Source organism: Pangasianodon hypophthalmus, chromosome 16 (genome assembly GCF_027358585.1).
Source record: "Pangasianodon hypophthalmus isolate fPanHyp1 chromosome 16, fPanHyp1.pri, whole genome shotgun sequence".
Lineage (NCBI taxonomy): Eukaryota > Metazoa > Chordata > Actinopteri > Siluriformes > Pangasiidae > Pangasianodon > Pangasianodon hypophthalmus.
This window is the reverse complement of record NC_069725.1, coordinates 20515390-20538095: the sequence shown is the minus strand read 5'-3', so window position 1 is coordinate 20538095 and position 22706 is coordinate 20515390. Positions and strand designations below refer to the sequence as shown.

Genomic DNA, 22706 nt, shown 5'->3' with positions numbered 1-22706 from the left:
GGAAACTGCGCATTCAAAGTCAAAATCATGACACTCGTAAATCTGCGCTGGGTGATTGTCCTGTGTGACTGTAGCCCACATTAACATTCCTGGTTGCAAATTTTCATGCTATTTCGTATCACAGTTTGCGACTTGCAACTTTTACGCTGCATTTATTCAAATTACTGTCTAAGCAAACGACTATAAGTAAAGGTTTTTGAAGCATATCTCTATTGTAACGTTTTGAGGGGCGTAATCCAAGTGGATCGTCTGAGGGGGCGGAGCTGAACAAAAAGTTTTACGGGCAAAATTCTGCACATAAATGCTAAACTGTGAGCGAATACGAATTTAATACATGAAATGTGTTACGCAAATGTCACTATAGAAGCAGGGGCTGCCCGCAAATTTTGTTTTATAACCTAATTTACAGTTTTAATTTACTGTGTAATAAAATTATGATTTCTATGTTGCATGAGTTTTAGACAGTAAAATAACTCCAGGTAAACCGTGAACACAAATGAGCTGAATGGGGAAAAAGTCATGCCTTGTATGTCAGCATTGGTTAAAATGTTTTTATACACACTCCCCTCTTATGCAGACAAATACAGGCACACACATACGTACATGCAACAAAGAGCCAAAGAGACCTGGGGGGAAAAAGATTTTCTTTCCAGAGTCATTTTCTATCAAACTGCAAATTCCTAGGTGCACCCCACATGAATATTCAGGCAGAAACACGCCGTGCACAAAGCACGCGCATGACAGCACTGGTGAAAAATAAGTTTCTGTTGTTCCCCGGGGTTTTATTGTGCGCGTTATTACCATATGACCGCTCGGTAACCTGCACGTCCATGCCTTGCATTTTCCCCTCCAGTTTATAAACAGGTTTAGAGGCAGATAACATATCACCTTCTCTGTGTACACCTTCTTCTATAGGTCATGGCCTAGTTGAAGCTTCATCAAATAATTCATGCCTAATCATGTCATATAAAGTTCAACTTTGTTAAGGGCAAACAGATTTCAAAACGGTATAGGCACATCAAAATGCACTAGTCAGAAACAAATACAAGCTTCATCTGCCTCATCTAGATTTAGATAGGCTAACCACTTGAGTCTACGGTAGGTGGGATTTTTTTTTTCACAGTCCACCCCCTCCAGGCTGAAAACGCCCTCATCCACCCACTTGAGCCAGCTCCTGTGCTGCGGACGCATTTTAATATTAGTTAGACAGCCTGACCCGCGATTCACCTCACGCGTTTGACTCGTTCCAATAGTTCACTGCCAAGCTGTTATTGATGAGCGAACAGCGATGAATTCCTTCTGCACACAAATGGCCTTAGATCCCGCACAAGCTCAATAACTAGTTATTGAGAGACTTGGGGTAAAAAACGAGTCCCGCGGGCTTACTTGATGTTTCATTTGTATGTCTGTGATTGTTCCTTTTTGCTATTATTTTTTTGTGATTGATAGATAGATAGATAGATAGATAGATTTGTTACCAATCATTATTTTCATGCCACTCTTTGTACTAATAAACACTTATCTAGTTTAAAATTTACACATGTTAATTTCGATTTACTGAATATATTTGTATTATCTAAATTATATTAGTACCTGTGTAGTAGGCATAAAAGCTGTCTAGAATTTTTTTTATTTAAATCTCTGGCCAGATAAAGGGCTAAGCAATATTACAAAGTTTGAGTACCTTCTGTTCCATTAAACGCATTAAACGACTAAGCAAAGTAGCTAAGTTTACAGCCTAAAAATGTCGTTGTAAATAAATAAATAAATAATGTATCTCAGGTGTATATATACCCAAACATTTTTTTACCTTAGGATCTCTGCCATCCCATCCATATATATATATATATATATATATATATATATATATATATATATATATATATATATATATGTATATATATATATATACATTAAAATGTATTGAGCATCACTGATTTGAATCAATAGGTGAATTTGCTGATTTATACCCAATCTCTGGTCTTACAATTGTATCTTTACAGTTTTTTCTTAACTTGAATAAGAAAACGCTTGAAGTCAGGGTATTTTAAGATGAGGCATCGTTCTTAAAAAAAAAAAAAACATCAGCATGGCTTAATTTCTCAAAACTATTACCAAAATATAGACCAATATAATTTGACTCCAATGTTAACATGTGGGTTCGGTTTTTTTAAGCTTTTTTCCCGCTGATTAAATAGCGTGTACAGCCATCTGTTCTTCCTTTTTTCTGTAGCAAACCATGAAGAAGATGCAGGGTCAAAATAGCAAAAAAAAAACAAACAAACAAAAAAAAAACGCAGACTTACAGGTATAGCACTGCGTTCTGTCATTCATGTATGCTTTTCTTTTCTTTTCTTTATCTGCTAAAGAGAAAGCAAGAGAGCAGGAGAAGAACAGAGACAGTGAAATAAATGTAAAAAAAAAAAAAAGAAAAAAATCTTGACTCACAGTACCCTATTATAGTGCAAAATAGTGTATTACGCACGTTAGTTGAAATAAGTGAGCTCTCCTAAGGCATTATTCTCTTAACTAGGACAATGATATGTATTTAGCTCGGGCTATCAGAATTATTTCCTTGATGGATTAGTTTATTTCTGGCACTAATTGACCTAAGACCTCAAACCCACTCTTTCAGTACACAAATGTATATAGAACATACATAAATTTTTTTTAGCTGTGTGACTTTCAGTTTTGGCCTATGCCTTATTTATACACTACAGACCTTTTTAGAGACATACGAATACGAATACAATAGCAGATAAATATTCAACCATATCAGACACTGAAATCGTCTCTACGAAGGTAAAATAATTGGACTGGCTTAAATTTAAAAGCGTCCACATTTATGGCTTAAATGGTATTTTCATTTCACATTTTAATGGTTGGCAACCATGTGGAGAATATTTGCTAAAACCACACTAGGAGAGTATTCACTAAGGTGAAATAGATATATTACCGAGACATAAACTGTTTCAGTGAGCCAAATGGCATTCTCCAACTCATTAATCACAAACAGCCACATAATGAATTAAATAAACCAAGTGTTTCTTATCATTGGATTTACCAAACATTAGTGTGCTGTGTGATTTACAGGTGACTCGTTGAAACATGTATACTCCTGTCAAAACAGGAACTTATTCATGAACAGAATGTGGGCAGCTCTGAGAGGCAAATCTGACATATAAACTTGTTTTTTGTCATTTCTTTGCATGCCCTATCACAATGCCCTGAGTGGTTTTCCATTCTCCTTGAAGGGTGTGCCGCTATTATAGTGCAGCAAAGGTTATTTCTTCTTAAAAGCAGAAAAGGAGGACAGCAAACTGACCCTGAATGCAAGAGAAAAACAACAGAAGGATATATAACAGCACCCCCTAATGGCCGTTTATGTTTTATATCCAATTCAGAGAGTTATAATGTACATGTAAAAAAGATTGTAAAGGATGTAGGAAGGGACATCATATCTAATAGCTCAATTACACATCTTCTAGGGAAATTGAAAAACACTGAGGGTACATTAGACTCTGAACTGATTTTCCTACTTTCATTTTGTTATCTACTGCTCATGTCATGTTAGTGGAATATGCAACCATGCACATCGCATTTGCAATTTTGTGCAAATATACTAGCACCTAAAAATGTAATGTGCATTAGAAAATGATTAAATATGTATTTAAGTAATAGTTGAAAATTTGATAAAAAAAAATACAAACTTAAGGTTAAATGTTAAGTTTAAAATTAAGATTAATTCATCCATTCAGTCATTCATTCATTTTTCTTCCACTTTTCTTGGTGGAGGTTGCAATGCCAGCAGGTTGAGAGAGTTAGCTCAGACTGTCTCCTAACACAGATTCCAGGTCCTCCTGGCGGAGCTCCATACTTTTCCTAAGCCAACTGTGAGATATAAATTCTCCAGTATGTCCTAAATGGATACCCTCCGGGGTCTTGATCCAGTAGTAAGTTCTTGATACAGCTCTAGCGGGAGTCACCCAGGGGGCATCCCTATAAGGTGTTTAAACCAACTCAACTTGTTCTTCTTGCTTGGCTCTACCAGATTCCTGAACTTGTCACCAAATTAAAATTAAAAGTTAAATAATATGTTGCCTTATCACATATTTGAATGACATTTTGAAAATAAAGTAATGCAATATGCATGCATTCAGGTATTCATCACTTAGGCCTACATGGAAGAGCTTGGTGGCATAAACATCACTGTAATCATTTAAACCAAAGTCATTTCCATTTTCTTTTCTTGAACATTAAAATGGACAAACGTTTTTGCCTTAACAAACCTGCCTATAATCAGACCAAGCCTATACATAATGCAAATTATGCACACCCAGGTTGACTATCCTTGCATGCTCTATTAAAGATATTATTTAAACAGCATATAGAATAGGGGTATTAGAGCATTAAAAACACAGTTGTTCATCAAGCCCGAAGTTTAAAGTACAGATTTTTAGGTCTGAATAAATATCTATAAAGAGACACCAATCTCTTTTGTATTAATGCTTATCAACTGCTTTAGTCAACATAACCTGTGGATCAGGAGGAAATAGACTTAACTTTAGGTTGACATGTGAAACATGGCCCCCATGTTGCCTATTTCCCCCTCAGGGCAGCACCAATAAAGGTCACAGTTGTCTGAATTTGGAAACAAACACAATGATTTCAAGAGCCAGGACAACATCTGCCACTGTAATAATAATAATAATATTATGCAGGCCACAGTGACTTTCAGGTAGTTGTGTTCCATCATTTTCACCTTCACACTGACCTTCATTTGCACTCCAGGGCAGAGAAAAACAGCTGATGGTAAAACCTAAGAGCTAATAGCATTCATTTAATTCTTACATAGTATACAAACACTGACATTCTGACATTAACTGTAACCTTCACTAACACAGCTGTAATAAATAAATAATCTGATGCCTAATTTGCCCTGAGTATCTTGCCCTAAAAGACAAATCTCTGGCATGCTGTGAAATTCCATCTGCTGAAAGTGTGACAGTATGTATACAGTTTGGTTTAACACACGTCACTATACACTTGTTTAACAGAATGAAATAAACAGACAAGCTACTGACCATCCACACACATACACACAATAACCTTTACATTTCTGACATATTGCAGTGATGTTTGAGGGAAGTAAACATGTCCTCTTTTGATAGTCAAAAGGGCAGCTGGTTGTCCAACTAGAAACGTACAGTTAAATTAAAAATAAACCAACAATTTTAAATAATCTCTGACAACTTTTCTGACTGAACCAACCTCTGATGTCATACATTTAAGACAGCACTCAATCCCTCGTCTTGTCTATGAGAAAATGCATGCTCTTTTCTATTTCACTCCCCTGAGACACGCCTTCTGACTGGCCATGGTATTTACAACTCAACGGTATTTACAGCCATAAGCATAGACAGAATGAGCTCTCCTTTCTACAATCTCTCTCTATAAATTCAAGTAATACTAAACTAAATTAAACATGCATTGTGGTGAAATATACAGTTAATGCACATAATAATAATAATAATAATAATAATAATAATAATAATAATAATAATAATAATAATAATAATAATAATCTTCTGAAAAAAATAGAACGACAGCAACTGTTATTATTATTATTATTATTATTATTATTATTAGTAGTAGTAGTAGTAGTAGTAGTAGCAGTAATCCTTATATGAACTGTAGCTTATACTTTGCTATAAATTGACGTACAACATTCATATCATTCTTGGAACAGTTTATCCAACCATTACATTAAAGTTTCTTGTTCACAGCTTATTAATCATCATCCACGATCACTCTGTCATGTAACACTGCAAAGCTTTTAGATACATATTTTAAAGAAATGTTTGAGACATATTTTCTTTAGCAACTAATGTGTGTAGGCTATTACAAAAAAAAGGACACTGATGTTGATGATTACCGCATCATCATGGCGACAAAGAATTCTTTATTTAAATAATCCCACAAATGCTTCTCGACTATTGCATTGCACGTTTTACTCTTTTACAACTTGAAATAAACTCATCGACTAATCAAACAGCTCTTCATGAGCTTGAAATTGCTCCGGAGGATAAAATACTGATATTTTCATGGGCTACTGCAGAAACATGATTAACAAATATTGTCCTTAAAAAAACATTCATTTATTAAATTATTAGCTTCTCATCACAGAACGCTAGTTAATTCCTTAAGCATTAGAGCAATGTGAGATGGAGTATGCAAAGATAATTTCAAAAATGTCTTAAACTTGTCATACACTGATTATAATAGTCCAGTAGGGCCTCGTCTCTCAGACTAACAAACAGAATATCGAGGATAAAACCTCTTATGAGAGTATGTTTTTTGCTTGGTAATAGCCACCGTATGAAATATTGCTGATATATTTGAAAGCCAAATGTATAAAAACACTAAATAGTTAAGCACACAGAGAAATTTGATGAGCAGAAAGCGAGTTTTGACTTTTGTTGCAGTGCATTGTTGTTCACACTGCCCTGTACATGACCCCACTGCACAACACTGCAGGTCTGCCCTGCACATGACCCGCCATAATGTCTCATCTAAAGATCTATGTGCTGCGCTCTGGGCTCTCATCTGCAACCCAATCCAAGATGACTTAAAATACTTCCAGCTCCTAGTGCCACTTCTTCCACGACAAGCAGAGATTATGACTTAACTTAACCTACTCATTTCACACACGTATACGCTGTATTAAGTCTGAGCCATGCTGAAGTGAAAACCTTGAGACAACTTTGAAGTATGTGCAACATATGTTTAATAAGCCATACAGCATATGTGACGCTTGCAGATTTTTTTTAAATTAACGCAAGAAAATCCGTGATTAAAAATGATTACAGTGCAAGAAGCTCTAATTTCTAAACTTTGCAGAATCGATGGAGAAAGAATTTACAAAAAAAGGAACAGAGCACATTAAGCACTTCCAGAATCAATTTCTCAAAAAGAACTATTGGATTACAGGCACTGAATAATTCCCGGGAGTGTTCCAAAGGAGAGTACGTATTTAATTTGAAACGGGAAAAAACGAGATTATCAACTTACTGCGATCGCCAGGGATCCATTTACGAGAGGCGAGTTTTGCCGAACCGCGTAGTCTGACACGAGTAAAGGCGTACTGACCGCCCTAAAGCCGCTCTCCCTTTCGAAGATACGACCAGCCAACAGCTGCGATTGAGGACAGTTAAGATTATATATGATGTAAATATATTGAGGGTTTGTCAGGTCTTCCAGGCCATAAAACCCACTCTAATGACCCCACGTGCTCTCCATGAACCACTCGCAGGTCCTGCTTAAGGCAATTGGCATAAATAACCCTCAAAACTTCAAAATACGTGGACAGAAAGCTAAAAAGGAGGCCTTCTTTTAAAAAGCAACTTAGTAGCCACTGTTGCACCGAAAGTGTGTGTGTAATAGTCAAGAGAGCCAGTGTTGAAACTCAGAGCGACATGGAAATTACGTGAAACTCCAGTTTAGGTGAGTAAGAGCAAAAAAAAAGCCTGTACGTTTGATGAAAAAAAATAGTTAAATACTCAGAGTTTGTTTCGTTTATTGAAGGTCCTTGAAATTGAGGGTAAAATTTAGTAGGACAAAGTAAATGGTGCGAAAAAAACATTTAAATTTATGCAGTCAGTCAAATAATTAATCTGTTTTCTCAAACGTAGGTGGCTTACAATGCATACAATGATATTAATTCTTCAGATAAAATATAATCAGTATGCCTAATCTAGTACAGTAAATGTGCACAGGAATTTGAGGGTCTCTGATAAAAACGCTGAAATAGTTTTTGATTATTGTAGTTTATTGTAGGATGTATGACCAAAATCACTCACATCCATTCTTTACTAAATGTAGATCTGGGTGCAATGTCTGTGATGCAGTCACAAATGTTCAAACTTCCGATCGTCTGTTGAAAAAGGAAACAGTTGTCACTGTTTGAGAGGTGTGAGGAAACGCAGTAAAACTTTATTGGGGTCATAAAGTTTTATGCCTCAGTCTGAGGGCTACTGTAAATAATTGGCCCAAGGGATGTGGCCAGAGAGATCCCATTGTGCCTCATTATTTCATCTGTGAGTAGCATGATTCTCCTGCAGGTACCTTTACATACAAGAGCAATTTTTTTTTTTTTTGCTGTTTAACTCGGCTATCTAAATATCAGTAAGTGGAGCCTATATGGTCTAACGTCTCATAACTAGACCAGAGATCACTGAGCAATGGTTAGGGCCTTTGTACAGTATATGAGAAATATTTTTTCTTTTTTTGTTGCATATTTGTAAATGTTTCTCGCTAAAAACGAACTGAATAACGATTGAAAGAGTCTATCTCGTAATAAGTTTATTTAAATTATTAGGCTGCACCAACCACATTTGATTTTTTATGCATTGCACATGTAACATTTGTAAAATGTAGATTAAGAAACTACATTTATACATATATAGGGGCAACTCTTGAACTCTTTGAGTATTTAGCATTACACTGGGCAAACTTTCTGTTACTGAGCTGCATCGCATTGATGCTAATACAGCTTTGAACCCAAACAGCCTTTTTTACTATTAAAAAAAATTCCAAGTCTTCTCTTTGAGCAGTGAATTGAAATTACTCACAACAGGTACATAAAGCATGACTATCTAACGTGTTATTGGAGCATACAATGAGTAATATGACATTTTGTTGCGTGCAGTTCATCACTACAGACACATCCTATAAACAGATATATCCTATCAGACATATAAACATAAAGTACAGAAGGCAAACCAAATAATACTGAATTACGTAAAATACAATAAAATATCTCTTTAAATAATTAGAATTGCATGTTCACTTGTTAACCTGCTGTAAGTTCTGGATGGGTGTGACCCAAATAAGCTCCTCCCCGTTGTCAGTGTGTCGTCAGCTGAACAAGTTGTGAGGACATATGTTACATACTTACATTAAATTAAGATTGTGATCTATCAGTTATAATATGTAATTGCCAGTTTGGAACAGCATGAACTTTGAAACATTTATATTAATGAACTCTTGTTTTCATCTTGTTTGCAGGTATATTTGCTATACCACCTTATCATTATAGTGCACCTTTAACTTTCAGCTTTGAGTCCTTCTTCCACTTCATGCGACGGTTCTGGAACCAAATTTTAATTTGTCTCTCGTTCAGGCAGAGGTTATTGGCAATCTCGATTCGCCTGCGACGTGTGAGGTATCGGTTGAAATGGAACTCTTTCTCCAACTCCAGAGTCTGGTAGCGGGTGTAACTGGTTCGTGACCTTTTACCGTCAGAGTCTGGGTAGAAAGATATTGGTTATATCCACGGAAAGGTCAAGCATTGTACCGATGGTCTTCCACAGTTATATTTAGGCCCACATTAATGGCATGCTGAGGTGTACTGCTACATAATCCTAAAGTAAGATGGATGAAATGAAGAAAATATAATATACAAACACTGGAGTCGATGAAGCTGATGACTCTGTATGTGGTTACAAATGTTTAAAGCACTTAATAAGATTAGGGAGGGAATGGAATTGGAAGCAGGACTCGACTGACAACTGTTCCCTACAAATTGCATTGTTTAAATTTTATATTAAAAAAATAATAAATTATGTTTGATAGGACCGCTAGCTGAAGTGACTTCATTATTTGCATGGAGTAAAACCTCCAGCAGTGACAACAGCGCGCAGAACTACAGCTGCTGGTTGGTAGGCTACTTAGAAATGAATTGTACCTATTAAAACACCAAGATATAGGCAATAAATTGATCTAGGTTATCGAATATGTATGACCTGCCTTAATTTTAGTGCATAAGGCATACTTTCTCATTTTCACACTAATGATGCGGAAAATATTTTTGTAGAAAAAAAAGGCTACCATCAAGCTATACTAATATTAACCTAAATACGTCGTTTTCTATTTTTGATTCTCTTATCCAATTATATAGCAGTAAATTTGGCTGCAGATCACAGTAACGGGACAGGTTTACGAGCAATATGTGCCTTTGTTATAAAATTTACGACCGTGAATTTTATTATTTCCTGTTTTTGGCCTATAAAACTCAAGAAAGAAAGTATGAAGGGACCAGACCGGCATGGGATGGAAAGATGAAAATATGAGATGCGCAGCTTTTGCTATTGTCGTAAAAAACATTAGATGCAACTTTACCGTGGCTAATGTGTAGCTTGGTCATCCACGGGTATATCTGCGGTTGCGATTGGGTCTGGCGCTCACTCGAGTTAGTTTGTTGTTTAATCGTTGGCGTGATCTCCATATCACCGGGCTGACTTTTGCTGCTGGGTTTTTCCGTAACTTCCATAATCATCTCTGCTTTTTGGCTCAACAGTCCTTGACTGAGCAGGTTGTACCCGCGTGTACTGACACGACTTGGGGAACCCATTGCTGCGCAAGCCTGGCGATGTGGTGGCGCGTTGATCCTGGCACTGTTGTGCTTATTCATCGCCTCCCGTTTCGGGGACTCGGAAACGACTTGAGATGCTAACGCTCCACTGAGATCGAGCCCTCCGTAAGCATAAGTGGACTGCTGAAACTCTGAGACAGCCCCATAGTTACCAAAAGTGCGCATGCTAAAGGAGGGTGCATCGTGCGTTTGGTTACAAAAAGAGTTTCCCACGTACGAGCTCATTCTACTTCGATACAAAGTAGCCTACAAGAAAGGAATCAACTAGAAGCACGTAGTCACACCAGAACCGATATGAACGTACAACATACATAGATTGTTTGTTGTTACTAATCTTGTTTATTGTTTTTGATTTGTCTCCCTTGGAAGTTAAAGGGGCTTTGCCCTAAAAAGGGCAGGATTTATAGGTGGCGGAATATCGCTTGCTTTTTTCACGATGCAACGTGTAATGCCCAAATATGGGATGCTTAAATAGAATCACGTGCAACTGTTGGCCAGTCATAAATTGGCTTGATCCCCCCGAGATTATTGATGAATAAGGGAAACGTGTCCGATAACTTTGTGGTATGGAGACCATCTAAGCGTTTGGGCAAAAAGGCGCGAGACAGTTAGACAAGAGCGTCATCTGGTGTCTGATATTTGGCAAAGCTGAGACACGCACACCAGTACTATTGTCGCAATATCACGTTATAGTGAAATGCTGTTATATGTGCTTCTTGTCCTCAATTCACATATAACATCTTTTACTACTGTTAAGGAAGACAAGTGTTGATGTTCTGAAGTATTGAGATCTTGAAAGATTGGTTAACCTTGCTATAAACGTGTTAATTTTTTTAACCATAAGACAGGCTCGTTGTTACGCATGATTTTACGCTGGCAGAATTTTAAAATAAAAATCACTTGTAGTGGTATGCAGTGATTTTACAGCAGACCTGCTTCATTTATTGCCTGAAGCAGTCTTGCGATTCATACAAAACTTATCAACGCTCCACAGACAAATAAACTTTTCGTACTGTGTTTCCGATTTCAATTAGAAATACTGGGAAGAAAAATTCATTCTACTAAAATTACGTTTTGGTTCCAGAAAACAAAGTGTATACACGCGCCTTATCGTATCAGTTCTTCTCCTATGAGGCTGTGTCTATGTAAAAATAAAATTCATCTAGTAATCTTCAGAGCTATTGCCAAATTCTATTGATTTTGCATAAAAATAATTTTTCCTTAGCTCAAACATCACGCTTGTACGGAAACAATGATTGAGTCAAAACAGTCTTGTCTTTAAAACGGTTTATTAAATAATACACATTTTTTGACAAAATATTAGACATATAATTGCAAAACAATGAATATCTTCATTTTCAAAGCAGTTTTTATTCACTTTAAGACAACTTTATAAGCATGACTATAAGTGTGTGTTGAATTGGTATGAAATTAGCTGAACAGTAAATATTTAGCCAGTACAGCGGCGTTTTGTACATCCACGCACTGACGGGATGAAGTTATTAAAATCCATAAGAACGTAGGTAGCATGGATCATCCCACCAGTGTTGGTGCTAATTGAACGAGAACAAAGTAACACATGTGCATAGACTACACTTCCTTCACATTTGGAATGGTAATGGTACTTTGTTTGCAAACTCAACGAGAAAGCCCATTGACCCAATTAGTTTACAGTTTGTTTCATAGAGTAACTATTTACAAGCATAAAGAACACTATACTATTAAGACTGGTTGCCGAACAACAGCGTCTGTGATATTGCATCTAAACTGCCTAAAATGAGGCAAAACATATTCTTAATACAAAGAGTGATTAGCATAATTCTGCATACCACCTCTCTCTCTCTTTCTCTCTCTCTCTCTCTCTCTCTGCACGTATTTGTGTGATAATGATCAGGAAATGAGTGTGAAGGTATAGCAGAATACACAGTCCATGCAGTTATAATTGCATTTCTGAGAGTTTATAGGTAGTTACGTTGCAGTTTAACAGGCGTTTACAAATAAAAACAAATCTATTAGTCTTTGTTTTTAACTTCTTCTGTCTCCTCCTGATTGCTCTGTTTTTCTTCCCCCTGGGCAGCACCAGTCGAATCTGTCCCAGTTACAGTCGAAGTCAGGTTGGTCTCTTTCTTCCACTTCATGCGGCGGTTCTGGAACCAAATTTTAATTTGGCGCTCTGTTAAACAAAGAGCATTGGCAATCTCTATCCGTCTGCGTCTGGTCAAGTAGCGATTGAAGTGGAACTCCTTTTCTAGCTCCAGGGTTTGGTATCGGGAGTAAATCTGTCGACCTCTCCTTCTGTCAGAGCCGTACCCAACTCCTGTTTATTTAAAAAAAAAAAAAAAAAAAAAAAGTGGAACAAAAAATATTAAGAAATTAATTGCAAATGTGACGTAGCAGTTTGTAATTTAGTTATTGTAATTCGTCATTAAAAAGTTTTAAATTTTAAAATAGATTTGACACAATAAAGTATTACAGACTACTGCCTCTGCACCATTGCATTATATGAGAAACATTTTATTCTCCTCAGGTTTATGTTATTTACTGAAGTTTGCTTCCCATAACAGTTAAATAGTACACTAATATAGTAATAGATAGAAGTCATCAATAGATACAACTTCTTAAAACGTTAATTCCTCTGTAGAATAACAGAAGGTGGCAAGGTTTTTTTACCCCCATTGCGTTAGAGTAAAGTTTGGCCAAATGGGAATTGCCTCTTTTAAAAGGGGCCTTTTATAATCTGACGATTTAGTTGTGCTTTATGGGGTCATAAAATCTAGGAGCGCTGTTACTATGGCATATCGTAAAACTGAGTCACTCCACCAGAGTAAAATAGCTGGCCGGAGCGTAAAACTCACCGCTGTGCGAGTTCATGCGCTGCATCCACGGGTAGATCTGGATCTGGTTCCCTTTTTGCTCCTGCGCAACGCCTCGACCGTGTTCCAGGCTGTACTCCTGAGCTACGTGGCTCTGAGCGTTGATTCCCATGCTAGTTTGCCTGCAGCTGGGAAGCACTTCCTTGTCTTGGAGGAACACATTAGATCCGTACTCGTACGGTCCCCGGCTTGACCCGAACACAACGTTGTCTTGTGGCGAATAGAAAGGGGACGCGTAAATCCGGTTCTGGGTCACAGTGGAGCCGTAAGACGAGAAATGTCTGACAGGATCATACGTGGTCGTGTTTAGTGGCATGTTAGGCAAAACCTCTTGGCCACCGGATAAATGACAAGATAGTGACGGGTTCGCGAAATACGAATTCATGCCTTCCCCTATCGCCCTCTCATCAACTCTGCCTCCCTTCTTAATACCCCTTGCTCAGTCTCTCACGTTTCTTCACTGTGCGCCTAAGTGTCTATGTTCCTCTCCCATACACTCGCGCGCGTGTCCCCTTCCTGCTTTGCAAACTCTTTTTTAGTTCAGTAGGATTTCAATAATTTTAATTTCTAGACTCCGGTTAAGACGCGCAACCCCAGTGTTATAGCCAAGGCTTGGCTCAAGGAAAGACAATATGACAACGTCACCTGACTAGTTTCCACCAATTGAGAGCGCTGTATACAGAGGAATATGTAGCTTGTAGCTTCATATCCCACTGGTTTCAGTTGATAATGTTTAAGGAAAACAGTCTCTCTCTCTCTCTCTCTCTCTCTCTCTCTCTCTCTCTCTCTTTCTCTCTCGCTCGCTCGTGCCCCCTCGCTTGCTCACTCTCGTCTCTCTTCGATAAAAATGGTGATATGACCTACATATATTATAATCAATGCACCAATGAATAGTGTAAGTCAGGGAAACAGACAAACAACTTGTGCAGTGAGTGTGATTATGGAAATATGTAAATTTTATGTGTGCTAAATTGGACCAGAACGTGCCATATTGAATTAGCCGCACGATTAACAGCGTTTACAACTCGGGGTAAAATATCTTCATTGGCATGACACTTAAAGGCTGATAGGCTTAATACTTTTGTTTAAACCAAAACGCTGAATTATAATGTAACTTCTCTCAGTTTGTCTTTATGATACAAGTGAAAAATCTCTGAGAATTTCGCATTACGTTTAAAACTCTACTGCGTCTTTGTTACAAATGTAAGTAAAAAATGTAAATGTTAATATTCCTTGCTTGATGATGGCTATATATGTATTTTGCTTAACATTGCTTAAGACCACATGTGTAGCAGCAGATGTGTTTATTTGGACCTTTATGACGTCTTGAATTTCAATCTAATAATACAGTGAATTACATTTTAGAGCCGTCAAAATAAAGAATATATTATCACATATGTTCATTTATGGTTGGTCAGTCAACAAGCTTAAATGTAAAAGAGAGGGGATGTTTTATTCTGGTGTGTATGTCTCTTAAATATTTGTTTTCTTTTCGTTTCCTCTAACTTTCTTGGTTATGAAAGGGAACCGTCTGTGCATTTCCTTTCGCCATTTGTATTGCATTGAATTTTTTTTGCTACTAAAGGGACAAGAGGAAGGCGGGGGAGGGGGCATCTTACAAAAGAATGCGTCAAACGCGCCTTGGTGCCATAAAAGTCAAAAACCAACTGAGGACTTCCAGCACTAAAGCAATTACCGTCTCAACACTCTGGGGAGAATATCGCTTGTACACCGCATTTATCTACAAATGATGTGGAATAGACTTCGCGATAATAAAATAGTTTGGAAAGCAGATTATCCAAGATTAGAGCGGTCTTTTTCTCCAGTCAACATAACCTGACATTTACTGTGCATGTACAGTTAAGCCCAAACGCATATACCCGTACAACAAACCGGGTGCTTACATAAAATTCCAGAAGACAGTAACCTGATTTTTGCAAATACGGTTTTACATTTTGAATGACCAGTAAAAGCCCATTCGATCAAAACTAGAACAGGCACGTTTTGAAATAAGTGAGTGGTGGAGAGCAAATGACCTTAATGCAGTCCGCATGACGGAAAGTGTGAAGCCAAAAACAGTGGCTCTGAAAGAGGTGCGCACGACATTAGACTGACAGAGCAGTAGAGTTTAGTCTCTAATTGTAAATGAAAAGTACATCGAAACGAGAAAGCTATGGAAATTGCTTATTAATTGAAGTAATTTCATTCATAAACATTACTAAAACAATATTTTATAGAGTAGCTCTAAACAAAAGACAACAATAAAAAAAAAATCTCAGAGCTGGATATCAAATTCTTCATATTGCCCATATTAACCATATTTAATTTGCAACTAAAGAATTGCTTCAAATATAAAACTATAAAACTATAAAACTATTAAACTATATATATATATATATATATATATATATATATATATATATATATATATATATATATATATATATACATAGTTTAATACCTAGTAATATAGTATAACTTGTTATATCAATAATCTACTAATAATGATTTATCTATCTATCTATCTATCTATCTATCTATCTATCAAATGCAAAATAATAATTGGGATTTTATTATGACTGTACATAATTTGTATTTATATTGTATTATTATTTTTCTAAGATTAATTGGATATAAACATATTTTAATGTATTATAATTATTTACTTTAGCTTCTTAGAACTGTCATGTTTTAATTCCGCGCTCTGTATTTAACCAATATTAAATTAAATAAAGTGAAAACGTTACATTCTGTGCAGAATATGCGCGGTTATGAGAGAATCAGAAATACGATAAATAGGCATTACTTTTTCTGTGGTGTATAGCACGTCAATTACACAATAACACACAGAGAAAATTATAACAGTTATTCCTCAATAAATCAGAATTTTAAGAATAAGAGATCGCGTACACATTACAGTGTTTGCCTGTGTACCGTTTGTTCCTTATTATATTAAGGCTGGGTTTTTACCACAGAAGCCTGATTCTTATACCCACATCTGGACAAAGAAAAAAGATCAAAGTAGTTTCACGAGTCTACGCAAGTTATGGGTCTTTGATGTTCGACAGCATGACTCTCAATTGCTTTGAAAAGAGACCTTTTGATTACGTGTGTATTTAATATTGTCTATTTTAAAAATAACGAGCAAAACACGGCGGACTCAGTAAGTTGTTGGTATGCGACTCGGGGGAAAGAAACAGCTTAAGTGTTTTATTGCAGCCCTTAAGACAAATCACATGGTTGTGTTTCGCCGTTGCAAGCGGCAATAAACGCAGTGTCCGTTTGGCCTGTATTATATTGACTTGACAAAACCTGGTCACTGAGAAGTGCTGGAATGTTTCACCAAAACTTTATCTTGATGCCTGCAAGAACAACTGTGACAAGAGCAAAAGGCTTTCAGCTGCAAAAACGGAAAGATAGAAAGGCTTCCAGACAGCCTGCTCAGCACATATTGCACGTCTGCTTATGAATATTTTCATTGGCCTCTTAACATGTAATAGATTTTTGCTACAGAAAACTCAAACACTCAAATCCCCTAAGTCGCTGTTCCAGGCTCAACTTTCCCAGCATTTGCTGACATCTTGTCAACTGATCTATCTATAACGTCAGTTATTACAGTTATAACAGTGCACTCAGGTGAACTAACGGCTTATAGTCATGCACGCTTGGTTATATTGTGCAATTACACTAAATCTGTTTGACATTGAAAGCAACTTAAACAAATATGCTCAACTTTTGTGTGGTTTGGGCGTCACATTGGCTCTGTTTATTCTAATAATAGTTTAATTCTATTCAGTTTTACAGTTTCATGAAGTTATCTTATTATGTCCACAGACAAACAAGTTACATTGGAAAACAACACGGATTATTATTCTGAAAACAGACACTATGTCATGCAAAAAAAATTAGTTTTACTATCTTTGTAAGGTGACACTACATCACTGTAGCCAAATAATGCAAAAAATGCTAACCCTAACGTTAATCTTAAAATTATATATTTCTGTCATTAGAAGTACATTTGGATCTTCCAAAGAAGGGCCTAAAACACACACACACACACACACACACACACACACACACTGACAGTGATCAGTTACGATAAATATTTTTGAACACTAGTTAACAATGGTTATCCTAACATAAATACGTAGCCAGTGTGACCAAATAATATTTGTATGTATAATAATACAACAGTATTTAAATGTATCATTAATTTCTCTTGTATCAAAAAGCTGATCTCAATCTACTAACCACGTGGCTGTATAACTGTTTATCTTTTTTTTGTCTTCCTTTTAGATGGGAACCCAGGTGATTTCACAGATGACATGATGAGAGTCTGCCTTAAAATGTGCAGCAAAATTTACAACAATAAAAATTCGTAAAAACCATCAGTGCATATTTTGGTGCAATACAACATGCAATACTTTTTTTCTTTCTTTTTTTTTTTTGCTACAGGAAACTGCAAATATAACTAAATGCAACTGTCTCGCAGACATATATTGCGTTGCGTGTAAAAGATACGAGCTTGACTTCTGTCATTAAATAATAAATAAACAAACTGACCAAACTGTACATGGTTTAATGACTTTTTTTGTACATGTTCACATATGATTTACATACTCCGACATACTACAGATACCCCAGTGATTTCCTATTCCTCATGAAAGAGAAGACCCAGCTTTATATTTATAACTGAGACGTCAGTGGCATATCCTGAACATCTGTTGCTCCCTCCAATGGCCTTCTATGTAGACTGGGCACAAGGTGGCAGTATTGGTTGATTTAATTCTCATGGAATGACGTTGTTTGGAGACGCAACACACTCTCTCTCTCTCTCTATCTGTGTGTTTGTGTGTGTGTGTGTGTGCGTGTGCGTGGGCTCAGCAATAACAGCAATAAAATCAAAATGACACAGCCACAAAGGAAAGTAATTAAACATTCTTTCACCAAAAATTCTGTGTTTGATAAAAGATTTTTATATAACAACAAACAAATTACAACCTGCAGAAGGCTAGACAGGTAAGTAGCTCTGCACTGATGCCGTCCATACACACAGTCATGTCACGTAATCACAGGCTACGACTGTCACTTTATCTCACTCACACATTTACAGTATAACTACACCTATTATAATGTGCACGTTAAGCTATATCTCTAACTAAAGTGAGCAAACGAACGAATAAAATCATGAGTAAAATAATGAGTCAGATATAGCCTTTGACTACGTGATATGAGTGCAGAGTTGTTTGTTTGTGTTTGTGGGTATGGGGTGGAACAAAACGCAGGCACGCACGCACACGCACACACAGGCACACACACACACACACTTTCTCATAATTATTTTATAGTCTATTTTAGAGTTATTAAATTCAGATTAATTCAGATCCTGAAAAACATTAGCCCACAATGTAATTTTTTCAGATTTTCAGATATCCAAACAAACCCCATTATATGTTTTTACATTCGTCCAATCCCCAGTATATTATGTTTTTATATTCACACAAACCCCATTATATTAACCTCCCTCAGTACAGCACTTCACAATAGAAGAAATACAAAACATTAATGAATTAAACAAACAGAATTATCAAACTGCTCCTCTTCATATTAATGAGACCCACTAAAACCCCAACTGAGCAATTTAAATATCATCTCCATTTCCTTAAACCACACCCGTAAGTACAGACGTGCCATCTTAGACGCTTAATAACTATAGCGGATCTAGATACTGTATCAGACAAAACCAAGCGACCTCCATAGCAAAGGTATACGAGAATCTGCCAAACAGTAGGCTAGACTACGCCAAACGAGATTTCCACGATATTCTTACGCATAACCAAGCTCCGCTCAGCTACGGAAAATCGCGTGCACACTATCCGATCACCGTGTTATTGACATAGACCCTTTCCAGAAGCTCATAAGCAGAGTTGAAGGGTTTACTTACCCGCACTCTTCCTTCTGTTCTCATGACGCTCGGTGGCTCAGCAGGACACGGATGTGATCTTTCCCCTGCCAGACTCGATATAACTGATCGAGGCAGGAGGGGAAATGTCTTGTAAAGGACAGACGGTGGTATTTACACCCCCATTCCTAAACCACACACACGAGCACACACACTTCAGTCACCCGTGCTGTCGCTTCCCCTCTTGGGGATAACACAGGCAGGCAGAACGAAGGCTAGAGGAGGCGGCGACTTCTGTAGGCTACAGTCATTACTGCCGACGAGGCAGTCGAGACGGAAGATTCTGTGCTTTAAAATCCATCTGCCGCACGTCGAAAAGGCCGAAAATGAAAGAAAAAGTCGGATGTTAAGATCATTTCAACAGCAACGCAGGCTCTTCAGTCGATAGATGGGGAGATCCAAAGAGGAGACAAGAACGTAAAGTTCATGTTCATAGAGTGAGGACCACGTGGTCCGTCGCAACCAATGATCGCCTGGATTCAGTCGTAAACTTTTATTACTTAGCTGTAAATCCCCCTCTAAACAACTAGGAATGTGTTGTTTTTTTCTCTATGTATTTCTCTCTCCCCTTCTTTTATTATAGCAGTGCTCAGTAGAAGTGCTCAGTAAAACTACTGGTATGATCTGAATAAAACTTTTTGTGTTTTCTTATTGGGGAGTTAATGTGGGAATTAATGTAGACAGCAGGATGAGGGAATAAAGCAATAAAACGCAAATAAAATAAAATAAAATTAAGGACAATACATTAATTGTATATAACGCTTCACAACAACAATCTCAGCAACAACAACAACAACAACAACAACAACGACAGCAACAACAACAACAACATCAACAACAGCTAACAGTTACTGTGTTGCTTTGCAAAACATTGACGATGGTTAATAATAATAATAATAATAATAATAATAATAATAATACTCCAGCTATTAGAGGCAATATAAGCCAAGGAATGTAAAGCCTAAAATCATAAAGCCCTATGCATAAAATGTCTTCTATAAATAAACAATTAACTCACCCTATATTTGTTTTAGCCTTTTTTTTCCCTAACACATCAAGCTCCTGACTAACAAAAGTCATTAAAGCACATGTAAATTATATTTACTATGTCTTTCTATACATTATTATGTGGCGTTGTCAAAGTAATAATGGCAGAATTTGCATCTAATATAGTCCTAATGACAACTGAAACAGAGAAAAACATGAACCTGCGTCAGACCCCAAAACACCATAGTCACTCCTACTACCGAGGGCTTTAATAGTTATTTGGTTTAAATGCACACAACATAGAAGAGAGCATAGAGTCTGTATATATCTAGTAATAAATAGAAACATGGGACAAAATAGCAAAAAATCAATTTGTAAAATACATAAGTCTGTTCTGTGCTTAAAATATCAAATGTAGCCTGTATAAAATGGACATAAAATGACTATTATTTCTAAACAAAGCACGAGCATCAAAATATATATGCATTTCAAAGATTATCTTTGTTATTTTGCCAAAATACAAATCTCACTGATGTTATCAGTCAGTTTTACCTCACATAATACTACACATATTGTCTGTACATTAATTGTTAATATTATTATTTTTGAAAGCCGCACTTATTTTCTTCCTTCCTTCCTTCTTTTTTGTCCTGCCTTTATTCTGTCTTTCTTTATTCTAAAATACATATATACATCTATGGACGATTATTTTCTATTAAATTAAATATTTCTATGTTCTAATTCTAAATGTTGTGCAGCTTGTTTAAACAAGAGCATTTACTCGACGGCAAATAGGTAACTGGCAATCAGCACTAGGTTGCAAAACATATTTCTTAGTAGGCCACAGTCGCAAAATTACAAACACAGACTCCGTAATAATAACCTTCCTTAGCGGATTATTTAATGGGCTTTTTATTCACTGCGGAACGCCACCAGGAATTACTTGAGCATTCTATTTCTCTCTTTTTTTGAAACATCAGACTAGTATAAGTGCAGAAATATTTTATACATACATTCAAGCAAGCAGTTCCACGTCCATGCTGTGTTCCTTGTCTCTTGTTCTAGCACGTCTTGCTACACAGAAATCAAAAGGGAAAAACGTCTGCCCGGATGCGAACTGTCGGGTTTACACCACCAATAAAGTTTACTGCAGGTGTAGTAAAGTCCTGATTTGGAATGTACTACAATGGCCAGACGGATGGACAATCGTCACTGGGGACTTGGTCAGTTCTGAGCTTGCTAGGGAATTTTCACTGAACTAGCTTTAAAATACATTCACCGATAAAGAAAAAAGTTTCTTCATACAACAGAGGTAGGAAATTAGAGTTAATTAGAGGTTTTTCTTCTCTAACAAATTCATAGTTTGCCTAAGGGCGCATATCTGTTATTGAGTAAAATCCTTTTTAAACTATGGGTTTATTCGATTTTTTTGTTTCTCTAAGTTGGATTTGTTATTTGGCTTAAACATTTCCCATGGTTTGCAGGACAGTAATTACCAAATTATGCCAACTAATAACATTCAATTCGATATTCGATAAATTCAATAATCATCAGACTTAATAAGATATTTCATATAAGCGAGAACTTCTTCTAAAAGTTTGTCGGTTCTCCAATCCGTAGCTTTTTAAATGTATGCTTAGTGCAATTATGGCTACATTTATTAGCAACGAATCTATTTTTATTAGCTGTCGTTACTAGGAGTTAAAAGATCTTACGAGCTTACGGGCCACTTACCACACTTACGAGCTAATAAACCACACATAGAACCCAAAGTATCCCCAGTATAGTGTTCAAAACTATATCCTACTTAAGTGTTTATGTTTAAAGATCAAATGATGATCAGTTGTGCAGTGAAAATTTTCTATGATCTCAGGATTATTTCCTTAATAATTCCATAAGCATTTTGAGCAGGTTTATTTAATTAATTTTTAAATATGTATCTTAAATATTGACCCTATTATTACATATATACGAATAATAAAAAATATATAAATCAAATCTGAATTTCTTAGAAAGATTAATCATTTTCCAGAGTATATAACAAAAATACCAATGAAAATGACTCTCATAATACTGTAGTCTTTGTTCTATCTTAATAACCTCCAGGGCGCAAGTCAACACCTGCTACAATTTTAATTCGTTACAAGACGTAATGGATGTTGGTGGATTAAGAATATGATGTTTTATTTGGATAACGTTTGAGATAATTATAACAGGAAGTGAAAAAGATTATTTAAGACTTTTTTTAGACTATTTATATTTAAGGTTAACACTACGCAGAGCATTAACTCGTTAAAAAGGTGCTCGGTCAAATGGCAGCAATATTTTTCGAGGCGAATGTTGAAATTTCATAGAACTTCTCCAGTTTTTCTCTCAACCTGATTCTGAATAAATCATGGCTAATGTACACGTACTAGTATGTACACGATTCATGTACACGTGAATGTACATG

The 22706-nt window shown here is 36.4% G+C and overlaps 3 protein-coding genes across 4 annotated transcripts in view; all 3 read right to left on the bottom strand.

Annotated features, from left to right (window-relative positions):
* The window catches only part of hoxc10a (homeobox C10a), a 60418-nt gene that overhangs the window by 16453 nt on the left and 21259 nt on the right, over positions 1 to 22706 (bottom strand). The window lies entirely within an intron of this gene.
* hoxc5a (homeobox C5a) lies at positions 7971 to 11600 on the bottom strand. 2 transcript variants are annotated; one of them, XM_026920561.3, is made up of 2 exons: positions 10180 to 11600; positions 7971 to 9306 (listed from the first exon to the last, which is right to left on the bottom strand). In XM_026920561.3, the coding sequence occupies exons 1-2, from the start codon at positions 10655 to 10657 to the stop codon at positions 9092 to 9094; spliced, it is 693 nt and encodes a 230-aa protein (XP_026776362.1). In that variant the 5' UTR covers positions 10658 to 11600; the 3' UTR covers positions 7971 to 9091. The 2 variants fall into 2 exon arrangements, with proteins under 2 accessions (XP_026776362.1, XP_053096859.1); XM_053240884.1 differs by having other exon boundaries at positions 9196 to 9422.
* On the bottom strand, positions 11782 to 15546 carry hoxc6a (homeobox C6a). The gene is made up of 2 exons (XM_026920560.3): positions 13288 to 15546; positions 11782 to 12749 (listed from the first exon to the last, which is right to left on the bottom strand). Exons 1-2 carry the CDS (start codon positions 13688 to 13690, stop codon positions 12445 to 12447), a joined length of 708 nt encoding a protein of 235 aa, XP_026776361.1. The 5' UTR covers positions 13691 to 15546; the 3' UTR covers positions 11782 to 12444.